The 13,370-nt window shown below is 47.6% G+C and overlaps 1 protein-coding gene across 1 annotated transcript in view; it reads left to right on the plus strand.

The window, feature by feature from the left end:
- Positions 1-2,616: 2,616 nt before the first annotated feature.
- Positions 2,617-13,370, plus strand: part of GCA (grancalcin) — a 33,632-nt gene continuing 22,878 nt past the window's right edge. Inside the window, exon 1 of the mRNA XM_018556692.1 lies at positions 2,617-2,858. Coding sequence (XP_018412194.1) covers positions 2,835-2,858 — 24 coding nt within the window. The 5' untranslated portion in view covers positions 2,617-2,834. The remainder of the gene's footprint in view (positions 2,859-13,370) is intronic.

The raw sequence follows: 13,370 nt of genomic DNA on the forward strand, positions 1-13,370 counted from the left end.
GCAAACACTTCAGGGGACATCTCCTGCACTTTTTGGATGGCTTTGTACATCATGTCTTCCCTGTATTCATTTACACTGTCATGTTCAGCAGCTCCCGATGAATTGGAGGCAACCAGAACAAGTTTGCTGGCCTCTGCTCTGGCTCGTCCACGTGCCTAGTGGTGACAAAGCAAAAAAAAAAAAGTGAAAACATGTTATAACTGTAACAAAACCCACTTCTGAAGAGAGTCTACATCCCTGATCCAATTTTTCTCATCTTAACCAAACTCCCCTGCCACTCCATTCCTCCATCTGAGTTGGTAGTCCAAGCCCTGGACACTTGCTCACCCAGTGCCAAAACCAAAAACAAGCCTCTTTAATAACACTTTGCAAAAATCTACAGCCAAGCAATCCAGATCAGTCTACCAATCAGAAATCAGCTTTCAACAGTTGAATGGGTAGCTGTATTTTTACTTAAAGGAGAACTATCAGTGCTTTTCCCCATAGTTCTCCTAAGGGTAACGGGAGGACACAAACTAGCGTCCTCCCATCACCCAAAGCTCAGCTGTAGCTCGCGGTATACTGAGAATGAGAAACCGCAGCCGGAACGGATCCCAACAATGCTGTCTGGATCCACCCAGCTGCGTGAGTGACAGCTGGCTCTGTCTATCTAGAGGCAGAGCCAGCTGTACCCGCCCCCTCCCCCGTCCGACTGTAATGACTTCATTTATTCCACCCTGATTAGCAGGGAAGCCGTCTCCATGCTTCTCGTCACTAGATGACGAGGAAGCATGAAGCCGGCTTCCCGGCCAATCAGAGAGCCGGGCAGCGAGTCATTACGCGCTGTCCAGCTTCCTGATTGGCCAGGAAGCCAGCTCCATGCTTCCTCGTCACAAGGGAGCATGGAGCCGGCTTCCCGGCCAATCAGGAAGCCGGGCAACGTGTAATGACTCGCTGCCTGATACCGGAAGTATCGGGTATCAGGCTCGGCATTGGAGCATTTGGGCCAGTACGAGTACTAGCCCAAATACTCAGCATCGGCTCAGATGGTTAAGAAACTGGCCAATCAGGAAGCCGGGCCACGCGTCATTACAAGGCACCCGGCTTCCTGATTGGCAGGGAAGCCGGCTCCATGCTCCTTCATCGCCGGGTGCCAAGGGAGCATGGAGACGGCTTCCTCGCCAATCAGCGTATAATGACTCGCTGCGCGGCTTCCTGATACCGGAAGCTCAAGTATCGGGCTGGACGAGTACTCGCCCAAATACTCGGCACCGATACTAGTATCGGTGCATCCCTAACATACACTTTAAAACTGAACTCCGGCCTTCCCTTCAGTCTTGCAGTTGTCTAGGCTCATTTCCTGGCTGGGGGACATACAGCATCATCTAGCGCTTTCCTCCTAAACCGGACTGTTCCTGGCTATACACTGAGGGGGATTTATCGAAAGTGGAGCAGACAAAATCTGGAGCAGCTGTGCCTGGCAACCAATCAGCTTCTCTCTTTCATTTTCACATCTTAACTGAGCAAACTGAAGAGAGAAGCTGATTGGTTGCCCTGGGCAACTGCTCCAGATTCTGTCTGCTGCAGTATTGATAAATTCCCCCCACTGTGTATTGAACGTGATGACTCACAGGACCTTAGACCGACGGTCTAAAGGCCGTGACACACTGCACGCATAGCCGTGCAGAGCGAAGCAAAGCTTTGTGTGCAGTGTGTGAGCTGAGTGCAGTCAGATGATTGACTGCACCTTCAGCCAATCGGCTCGTCTGTAACAACCAGCCAGATGTCGCATGCCGACGCGCTGGTTTATACGTGCGAGCCCATTGGCTGAAGATGAAATTTTTCATCTCGGCACACTCAGCTACGCAAGCTCCCGCAAGCTGAGCTGCCGAGGAGAAAATTACATCACACACTGCTCACAAAGGCAGCGTGCCACCGCTCCACGCTGCTTCGCGTGCAGTATGTCACAGCCTTAAGGGGGAGTGAGGCTGCAGGGACCGGTCTAATAGCCAGAGGGCTGTGAACGCGATTTCCCGCTATGCTGAGGTGTAAATGGGGCCTTGTACACAAGTGGTAGAATTAGTTCCTTTCTTTCTGTACATCGTCTGGCAAAAATGAAACCCGAGATATGCAGGGGTCAATAATCATGCGGTGCAGAAGTTCCCGCGCCGGCAGATCCAGGGAGAACTCTGCAGCTGGACAGCCAATAGGAATGATGGACATCTATGAAAGGACCCGCCCCCTGTGCGCCACAAAGAGATTAGCCTTGGTACGTGGGTCATGTGATCACAAATAGGCGGGGCTATTTTTAATGTCTATCGTGAGCGCAGAGTTGCTATAAGCCACGCCCTAAAACACTTTAGCAACACCCACTTTTTACCCCCTACGCATTCCTCTCCCTCATCACCCCATAAACCGCCCTCACAGGCTGACACCTCCGTGTACATTATGAATGCACACTATACGTACATTCCTCCTCCCCCCTACACGCCGCAGCACAGCCAACAAAGGCAGACACACGGCCCACATCCCACACAGCGGGAGACCTATGGGAGTACGGGAAGTCACATGACGCTGCTGACCCCGCCCACTGAATCACGGCGGGCGCAGACATCCTTCTTCTCCGCTCTCTGCGAGTGGAAACATCAACAGGGCGATGACGTCATGGTAGTGGGCGAGGTCGCGGACTAAAGAAAGGCGCGGCCACACCCGGGGGAGCTGGCTGACCAATCAGCGAAGGGCGGAGACAGGCTGCGGACGGTGTTTGGTCCGTTACACTTCCGAGATTGGAGTTCACACGTCGGAGGACCGAGGGGGGGAGACATCGGTGAGAGAGAGCTGAGCGCGGACACACCATGGCATACCCCGGATATGGAGGAGTGAGTAGAGCTGGGGGGATGGGGGGCAATGGCTGCTGCTGCGGGAGGAGGAGGGGGGCCTCATCCACCGTGTGTGACACAACATGGAGGGAGCGATGTCTGGGCGGTCTAAACCAGTCTGCTACTGAGGAACCACAAATCACAGCGCGCCTCTGAGACTGATTGTTCATCCATAGGCCCGGAACCTCTAGCTGACTCTATCTATGATGCGGTTTATTACGATGGCCATTCACTGAACAATCTGATTGCACGATCTCCTTTAGGCTAACCATGCTTCGTGCAATCTGATTGTACAATCTCCTCCCACCAGCATGTAGTACTAGGGCCTATCTGATATGATGCCTATGAAATGGATTGCTGAGGCCTGTCCTCGTATTACATAGTTTTAGAGGTTGTACAATCTGATTGCATGATGTCTGACCATGCACCCTACAATCAGATTGTGCAAGCCCTTTAGGGTCATCATACATGTTACAATCAAGCTGCACGCTCACTCTTAGAAGTATAATATGAGGGCTGATCCTAATCTATACAATCAGACCAACCCTTACACCACAGTTGTTGGTAGATCTAAAGGAGATTGTACAATCGTATTGTATAGTGTATGGGGAGGTGGGGTGTCCAAAGTTACCAGCACTCATACCTTAGCATCCCAGGACGCTACAATCCGAACGTCATTACTAATGAATTTCCTCTTAATACAGCGCGCAGCCCTCCTGCTGTGATGAAACCACAAATCCCATCATGCCTCTGGCTCTTGGAGCTGTGCCTGTCAGTCTTACAGTGCATCATGGGATTTGTAGTTCAACAGCTGGAGTGCCCAGGTTGCCTACCCCTGGTGTAATAGATTGGTTTGGGTTTTTTTCCGTCCTCGAACGCTCCCTTTTGGTCGCGGTTATAAAATGTTGCCGTGGACTCCTTGGCTATTAAACAGCTGTGTTCAGAAATAAAAATAGCGTACGGCTCTTAAATTGTGTGTGTGTGTGTATGAGGCCTAAAGACCTGTCTGAGAACGAGAGGTCAGGGAGGCGGACTCAAGATGGCGGCATAGGAGGAGGGGGGTACTGTGGATGGGAGGAAGGCAACGCTGGACTCCGGACCGGTGAGCGGCGGGGTACAGCAGAAAGGGGGGTTGTCGGTGAGCGGCGGGGTACCGGGAAGGGGGTCACTGGTGCGGCGGGCTTTAGTATTGAGGTGACAGGTTCTCTTGAACTCCACCATGAAATCTTCACAGAAGAACTTTGTATCCAAATGTGACATTCTTACAGGTTTGAAATCTCATTCACAGAGGGGCCCATTCACACCAGTGCGCTGAAGACGTGGGGGGAGGGGGGGTTATCAACACATAGCAACCAATCAGCTTCCCTTTCATTTTCAAAGCTTAACTGAGGAAACTGAAGAGAGACGCTGATTGGTTGCCATGGGAACTGCTCCAGTGTTGATTGCTGTGCGGATATAACCCCATTGAAATCAATGGGGCCGCGCGGCAGCCGCTACGTGCAACCGGTTTATATGGGCGACTGCTCCGCCTTCCCCTCATGGCAGCCAACCGAATGTATAGAAATGAGTTAATTAACCACTCAATGACCAGGTGATAAAGCCCCTTAAAAAAAAAACCTTACCGGTGATTTTAATATTTTTTTACTATATAAAGTACCGAAAATTTTGAAAAAAAATCTAGAAAACTTTTGCTACTTTGGTATGAAACATTTATTATTACCCCAATTTTTTTGGTAAAATATAAAAGGCGGGGTCATGTCGACTACATAGACACCAACCATGTCAAGCCTTAAAATTGTGCGTGCCCACGAAATCGCAGAAAAAAGACCATTCCCAAAATTGGACAAATGCGTAGATTTTACCGCTCATCAGTTTAGAGTGAACAGTGATGGATGGCTCTAAAATTGTTATTTGTAGTCCAACGTTCGCGGTGATGTGTAACATGCGTCACAATCGTCATTTCCGCACATGGGCGCACCTGACGCATATATGCGTGTACTTTAAATTATTATTTCATTATGTGACTTAAATTTGTATTTTTACACTTTATTGCTATGGTGGCTAACAATCTCCCTTTGTGATAGCAAATATACAGTGACATGTCCTCTTTATGGAGACATCAGGGGTCTATTAGACCCCTAATGTCACCTAGTGGCCTCCAGTTAAGCTGATGAAGCAGAGATCTGCTTCTTCTCTGGCTATAGAAGCTGGAGAAATTACAGAGTGGTACCGGAAGTGATGCAATACACATCACTTCCGGGTCCAGTGATCAGAGATCAGTAGCTGGGAGTGTGCTGACCTCCCTCCAATCTCCGCATAGAGACCCACCTCGCTGGTCCTGGGCCCACACAAAGGGCAGTGGAGCCCGGGATAGCCGGTGGCACACTTGCACTTAACATACAAGCAATCGGCTGGCTCCATAGCAGCCCAAACGGTTGTATGTAAACGGCCATCGCCCGATGTTTGCATAGCCTCCAGTTTCCTGCTCATGCGTGCGCGGACGTTTACAAACACCCGCATGGAAGAGTGTCCCATCCGGCTGTTTATTTACAACGGCTGGACGGGAAGTGGTTAAGGTAACCCAAGAACCCCATTTCTATAGATTTAGTTGGCTAAAGTTTTTCACCGTACGGCAACATAACAGTGCAGATGGTGTACGGTGCATTGCTCTGTGCCATGAGGTACACAATGCACAGATACCGTGCCAGTAGCACACTGCTATGGTTTGAATAGGCCTAAAGGCTGTTGCTATCTGCTACTAGTCTTATGGGGGCCTGATAACACTGGGCCCCATAACAATCACATGGTGTACGATGGCTGACGTGTCAGGGAGAAGTCGCTTGTTTCAGATTCAATAACTTATCATTGTATGTAATAGAGAACGCACAAAAAATAATACAAGCAAATCAAACCTCTGATATTGTTTATGGTAAGTAATGTGTGACACTTGGAGGTATTTTTATTACCCGAGACAGTACTCCTCCTAACTTCATCTGCATTCCTTGCCAGAACGACGACACCATCTTTGTTCAAGCATCAACCAGGTCAACATCCATTTCCTGCACTGTGATATGACTCAGTCCTGTAATGGCCATTCTTGGCTGTGCTCACATGTGGCAAATCCAAGGGAAAAGGAAATGGAATATCGTATACAAATTTAGACTCTGTGACATGAAAGAAAGTGGAGGGGGAAATGGAGAGTCAAGAGAGTAGAGAGAAAAGGCATAGGCCGAAGAAAAAAAGGGTCTACGAGAACGCTCAGTTCAACAGGCTCATATAGAAAGTGAGAGAAGATCAAAACAAGGAGGTAAAAAGTGTCAAGGAGACCAACGGGCCTCAAAATTGGCCATAGTGTAGTCAAGCTTAGTAGTTCTCTTTTCATTGGCCGTCACCCAAGTGACTCTCCCTTTCACACTGTGAACACTCAGGGTGACTTCCAGGAACTAGCTATTTCACGCTGTGCCCCTGTATGCACGTGTGGAAAGTTTTTGGAAGAGGGCATCAGGTTGTCTATTGAGAAGGACAAGGGCAGGATCCTTAAGTATCGGTTTAGCCGCTAGAACTGAGAGGATGCGAAAAATATGATCCCAAAACTACAGGCCAGGACCACCAGATATCCATATAGGAACCTAAGTCACCGCAGCCTCTAAAACCGTGCGGGGAGTAACCGGGAACATGGGTAGCTATCTTTGTAGGGACCATGTACCACCTTAATAAAAGTTTGTGATTAGTCTCCAGCGCACCCTCACTCCTAGAGCAGTATTTAGAAGACCATATCGAGTCCACATTTCATTATCCAGTCATATCCCTAGATCTTCCTCCTATTTGGAAACTTATGAGGGGGGCGAGGTAGGGGAGGGAGTGGGCAGGACAAAGTCCAGATATAAGACCACGACTGGAGGGGGCTATCCCTGCAAATGTGTTTGAAAGAAGTCATAGAAGTGCAGGAAACAGGGTCCTACCATCTCAGTCATAAAGCCCCTTATCTGTAGATAGCGGAAAGCTGCCTAATGGGTAGTCCACAGCGGTCCTTGAGTTGTTGAAAGAACTTAAAACCTGTATCCAACTGCAATTTCCCAAAACCGGTAAGATCATGTTTCACCCAAATGGAGAAGGCCGCAGGGGAGTCCTGCGCTGACTGAAAAGATGGGTTGTAGAGAAAATAAAGCATGGGCAGGGTAGGAGAAAGTAAGCCGGTAGTCCACTTATGACGATCCCATGCCCTTAGAGCGTGAGCCATAGCAGGGGTCATAGAGACGGGCCTGTGTTTAGGAGAGCGCCACAAAGATGAACTATTCTGATGGGGTGTATCGATGCTGCTTCCAAGTCGACCCAACGGGGAATCTCAAAAGTTGCGTGGTACTTGGCAAATTGGCCAATTTGAGCTGCATAAAAGTATTTATAAAGGTTGTAAGCACCTAGCCCGCCAGAAGATAGTGGCAAGTATACAGTGCGTTGGGGGACTCTTGGATTTTTAAGGACCCAAATAAAACTGTTGACTAGGGACGCACTGTTACTAGTATTGGTGCCGATGTCGAGTATTTGGGCAAGTACTCGTACCTGCCAAATGCTCCGATACCTGGGCTTCTGGTGTCAGGAAGCTAGGCGGTGAGTCGTCACACGTTGCCCGGCGTCCAGATTGACCGGGAAGTCTGGTGACGAGGATGGAGCTGGCTTCCTGGCCAATCAGGAAGCCGGGTGCTGTGTAATGACTCGTTGCCTGTCTTCCGTACTGGCCAGCTTCTCGACCAATCATGAAGCTGGGCAGCGAGTCATTACATGGCGTTCGACTTCTTGATTGGCCATAAAGCCGGCTACATGCTTCCTCCTCACTTGGTGATAGAGACGGCTTCCCTGCTAATCGGGAAGCCAGGTTGCGAGTCTTTACACGCTTCCTGGCTAATCAGGTGGCGAGTCATTACACGCTGCCTGGCTTCCTTAATGGGACTTGGGTATCGGCGAGTACCAAAACAAAAATATCGGTACTTGTACTCGATACAGAAAAACCGGTATCTCTGCAGCCCTACTGTTGACCTGCAATTGTAATGATCTAAGGGCAGCGGAGGGGACCGCAATCGTCAAGGTCCGGAAGAGGTACAGAAGTTTGGGTATTAAAATATTTTTGATGGCAGCAATTCTGCCTAGCCATGAGAGTTGGTAACGGGACCACGTAGAAAGTAGAACCCTAAGCTTCGTGAACATGGGGGGAGGGGGATAATTGCCAGCATAAAGAGTGATAGGAATCCTTCAAGTGAATCCCAAGATAAGGAAGTGACGAGGATCTCTACATTCCCATTTTTTAAAATGTTTTTTGCTACTGATCTCCTCCTGGCCTCTTTACAACCACATGTCTACATGCGCTCCAGAGATGGCTGCCTCTGATTTTCAGGGCAAGTTTTTTTCTGTTAGTGACAAAATTAGAATTTGCCTGTGTAATGTGTCAGCATTGTTGCTTGTAGAGAATGTGTGACCGGGTAATAACGCTGGAGAACAATAAGGAGGAAGAGACAGAATGCTCTCAACCCACAATAGTCAATTCCTGAATGAGGATGATCGTCGGGATCAAAAGGGATTTTTTTTTTTTTTAAAGAGGAGCTCCAGGCATAATTTTTCTTCACCTGTGCAGTGGGTCTACCCCCACTGCAAGGGTTAAGAGCCTTGACACTCTGGGCACACAGGGGATTAAATGATGCTGTGTCATTCAGCCCACAAGAGGAGCAGCCCTTTATTGGTGGATCAGTGTGTCTGCAGGGGACATCACCGCAGATCGGGTGAGTATTGCAGCCACAGCAACTCTGGAAAATATTATAAATACTTTAACTGCCGGGGATTCCCATTTTTAGATTAAATCCCTAAATCAGAAGTGGGCTTTACCATACTAAAACTTGAGAGTTTAATGATTGGGTTTACATGGACTTTAATACTGAGGTGACGGACACGCTGACCCATGTGAATATTGACGTTTATGTTCAACATAGACCTTGTAGGTGGCTACTAAGAGCTCTCATTAGTTCCACAAACTCCACGCAGAGTGGAACTTGTGCCGGAAAGTGACAGCTGAGTCTGTTTCCTGGACAAGTAATAACAGTTGTTTGTACTGACACTGTGTGTGTGAGGCCTATAGGGAGCAGCTGTCTCTAATCTGAACAGTTCCATATTCTACACCAGTTCCCTGAGCTCAGATTCAGAGGTTGGAGCCTTGTACTGCTTATGTCAGGACCGTGCAAGGACCAGATGACACGGGCGGGATCACTCGATACTGTAGAGGCCAATTGATGTTCTCATTAGCATGTATGAAGTGTCTTGTCCGCTGCCTGGAGTTGAGAGGACGATGTGTAATAATTACACTGAATTTGGGTCATGTGGTGTTCGGATCACAATCTCGGGTGTAATTGACAACTGTAGGGACTTTAATAGTCTTTGATCTACTTTAAGAATGTGTATTTAAAAAAAGCAAAAAGTAATTCTTTGCAGGGGACAGGCAACCTAAGGCACATGTGCCATGCCTGCTGCCCACCCACCTCTGGCATTTTAGAGAGGCCCACTTGATATCAATGGAGTTCGGGTACCAGACCTTCCTCCTAGTACTAACGTGGGCCCATCAACAGATGTTGTTGCATGAGGAAGCCCTACCCTCTACCTCCAGATGCAGTAGTTGTGAAAGTCAAGGGGCAGGAATTTGGTCTAATTTGAGGCTTCAAGTAGCATGAATTGGGGTTGATCTGAGGTGTCAAGGAGCAGGATTTGGGGCTGATCCCAGAGGTCAAGGGGTAGGTTTTGGGGCTGATCCGAGGCGTCAAGGGGCACAAATTGGTATTGAGGGATAAATCGGCCATAGTTGGGGCCGATCTATGACCCATATTCATTGTTTGGAGTTGGGGACGACGAATGACCCATATCTAATGTTTGTAAATTGACACTTCATGTGGAAAAGGTGGACCCCATGGTAGATTCCCCTTTATTCCTCTTCTAGGGGTGCAACATTTGTTGACTAAGCTGGCATTTATTTGGACAACACACTGCCCTTCAGCTGAGATCATAGTGGCTACAGATCTGTTGCTACAGCATGTGTGCTCAATGGTCATCAAATATTTTATTAAAGGCCGGACTGGCATCTTACCCATCCTTCCCCTGTACATGCATACCTGCTTTTTGGCACATGGCAGTTGTCGAAACTGAAAAAGAACCCTGAACTTTTTTCAGCAGTCGTGTGAAGAAAATCCTATCGCCACTAATGGATTCCCAAGATCAGGCGGTGATCATTGATGGTAGCATGCGGTTATTACTGATCTTTCAGTTTGGTAGTTGGATTTGGCCAGCCATGGAGAGTTGACGAGATATGCTCTCTTCATTGGAGGGCAAGGAATGCATGTGAACATGATTGCAGGGCTTGGAATATTGGAATTCGCTCACTGGTGGTGTCCTGTGGTTGCTGCTCCAGTCCATCAAGTGCCATACAGAGTGAGATGATTGCATAACTATGGGCAGCACGAGTTCCTTGTGACCATCTTGGCTCCACACGTCAGGACAGTTCATTTGCTGTTAATACAATTACTTTGTGAAGGTTACTCATTGACTAAATGTCTTTATTGAACTTGGCAACCTGGAAGTTGTAAAAATACAACACCGCATCCGGCAAAGACTGGCTATAAAACCGATAGCGATAGGCCTTGACAAACTCTAAATTACATTTTATTCTACACTGCTGCTGCCTAAAAGCTAAACTCCAGGCAAATGTTGAAAATGAAAATTAGTGAAGTATAAATTACTCAACCGGACTTTTTTTCTTTTTTGTTCCTCTAAAGTCTAGTATTGGCTAGGTACAAAACTCAGGTGTTAAATCTTAATGTATTCAAGTACCTTAACCATTAAAGGAGAACTATGAGGCTAGTGAAAATTACTCAGCCTCATAGTTCGAGCCGACGTGTGACTATGAAACTCACACATCGGTTCAATAGATCGGGAAGTGAGCGAACACATACCGTCGCTCGCTCACTTCTTGATCCTGTGCCTGCAGAGAGTCATGACTGTCACTCACGGCTCCCTGCAGGTATACCCCCCTCCCCTGTCCGATCCTCCAGGGCTGAATGGCGGAACGGCCGGGGGAGGGGGCGGGTACAACTGGTTCTGCCTATAGATGGGCAGAGCCAGCTGTCACTCACTCATCTGGGTGGATCCAGACAGTATTGTCGAGATCCATCCCGGCTGCGGCGTCTCAGTATACCGCAAGCTGTAGCTCGCGGTATACTGAGCTTTGGGTGACTGGTGGACGCTAGTTTGTGTCCTCCCGTTACCCTTAGGAGAACTATGAGGGAAAAGCACTGACCCCATAGTTTTCCTTTTAACAAAAATGTATCTTATATGTGTATCACTCGGCTGTAGATCCTCAAATCATCTCTGAATTGGTGCTGACACTGTCCTTCCCTCTGGAGGGTGGCTACTTTTGTTCCCCATAGTCCCTGTGTGTGTTGTAAAGTAGTCACTGCTCCAAGCTCACTCTTGTGATGGACTACAATCTCTGTACAAATTAGCTGACAATTTGAGATTGAAGTCCATCAGGGGAGTAAGCTTGGAGTAAAGTAGCCACCACAACACACACAGGGACCATGGGGAACAAAAGTAGTCACCCTCCAGAAGGAAGGACAGTGTCTGCACCAATTCAGAGATGATTTGAGGATCTACAGCAGAGTGATACATAAGATACACTTTTGTTAATATTTCAGATTCTTGAATGTAGTTGTATAGATTTAACTCCTGAGTCTAGTGTCACTTTTAATCAGGGTTGGACAAATCCCAGGGGCCAGGTCGCTAATGCCTCTTACAAATTACAGCTGACACACAACTTTTGAGGGTTTTTTTTCCTCTAGTTGTCAACGAGTTGGCTCCAAAACCAAATCGTGCTGCGTCCTGGATTGGACATTTCTGGATTTTTTCTTTGTGTACCCCTGGCTTTAAAGTAGTAAAAAAAACTCTCAAACCTTTTTTCAATAATGAATGCAGATCAAATAAATACACATCACCCAGCAAAGTATTAGATTACATATTTTCCCCAGCAATGACTGTCATCATGTTTCTGAACTGACTCCAAGTTTCTCGGCTCAGCTTCCCTGAACTTCCTGTCCAGTACAAGATCACAAGATACACTGCAAGTTTCCAGACGCTATCCATGTACTAGCTTGGATAAGGGAGGAGAGTGGCGCAGAGGATTGTCTTGCCTTGCTGTGCTTGTGTGGTTGTGGAGACACACAGCTTACTAGCGCACACACAAGGGGGCTCCACAGGACCCTGCAAGGGAAGGAGCCACACTAAAACAGGATATCACGGCCCAGTGCTCAGGAGACCAGCTAAATCTGCAAGGAACTAAAACTTTTAAACTTCAAGAAGCAGTGTCCATTCTCAATGATCTAATCAGCATTGGCAATAGCTTAACATTTTTTTTGCCCAGAGTTCATCTTTAAAGGGTTTGGTGACGTTCTGAGACATTCCCCATCCTCTGCTATTTTCAAATCCAGCATTATAGCAAACAATGCCCTGTGTGTTTTGAAGCTTCGGTGTCATGGCATTACTAGGTGCGCTGTATGCAGTTACAGCATCACAATGAAAGCGGAAGCTAAAGTCGTGATGCTTAGGGTAGTTCGTTGAAATGCACCCCCTTTTTTTTTTTTTTTTAATTCTTTTGACTTTAACTGTTGAAAGGTTTGCAAGCTACAAGAAACATTTGTTAAAGTGTATAACAAGCAAAAAAGCTTTTTTTTTTCTTTCAGATTTTGGATAGAAGTGGGGAAGGTTCAGAACTTTGGTTGGGTTTTTACTTCTGTTAAGGCTCCATTAGAGTTTTTGTCACATTTCCTATCCTGATAACTAGGGATGCACCGAAACTAGTATCGGTGCCGATGCCGAGTATTTGGACGAGTTCTCATACTTGCCCAAATGCTCCGATACTTCTGGTATCAGGAAGCCGGGCAGCGCATTCTTACACGCTGCACAGATTACTGAATGATAGGTGACAATATCCTGATTATCCGGCTCCATGTTCCCTCATCATGAGGTGACGAGGGAGCATGGTCATTACACGCTGCCCGGCTTTCTGATTGGTCGGGAAGCCGGCTTCATGCTCCCTCGTCACCTCATGACGAGGGAACATGGAGCCGGATAATCAGGAAGCCGGGCACCGCATCATTACACAGCGCCCGGCTTCCTGATTGGCCAGAAAGCCGCCTCCATTCTTTGTCACCTAGTGACGAGAAGCATGGGGACATCTTCCCTGCTAATCAGGAAGCCAGGTGGAGAGTCATTACACACCTGGCTTCCTTAATGGGAGTTCTGGTACTCATTATTCGGTATCAGTGAGTACCGAAAACAAATATCGGTACTTGTACTCGATACCGTAATACCGGTATCGGTGCATCCCTACTGATAACAATGGTTTCACCAGACGGAAAGTGAGCGTAAATCTGATACAGGAACACAGAAAAAAAAATTAAAATCCCATAGAGTTGTAGCCTTTCCTTA

This window comes from Nanorana parkeri, unplaced genomic scaffold, assembly GCF_000935625.1.
Source record: "Nanorana parkeri isolate BGI_ZX_2015 unplaced genomic scaffold, ASM93562v1 scaffold247, whole genome shotgun sequence".
NCBI lineage: Eukaryota > Metazoa > Chordata > Amphibia > Anura > Dicroglossidae > Nanorana > Nanorana parkeri.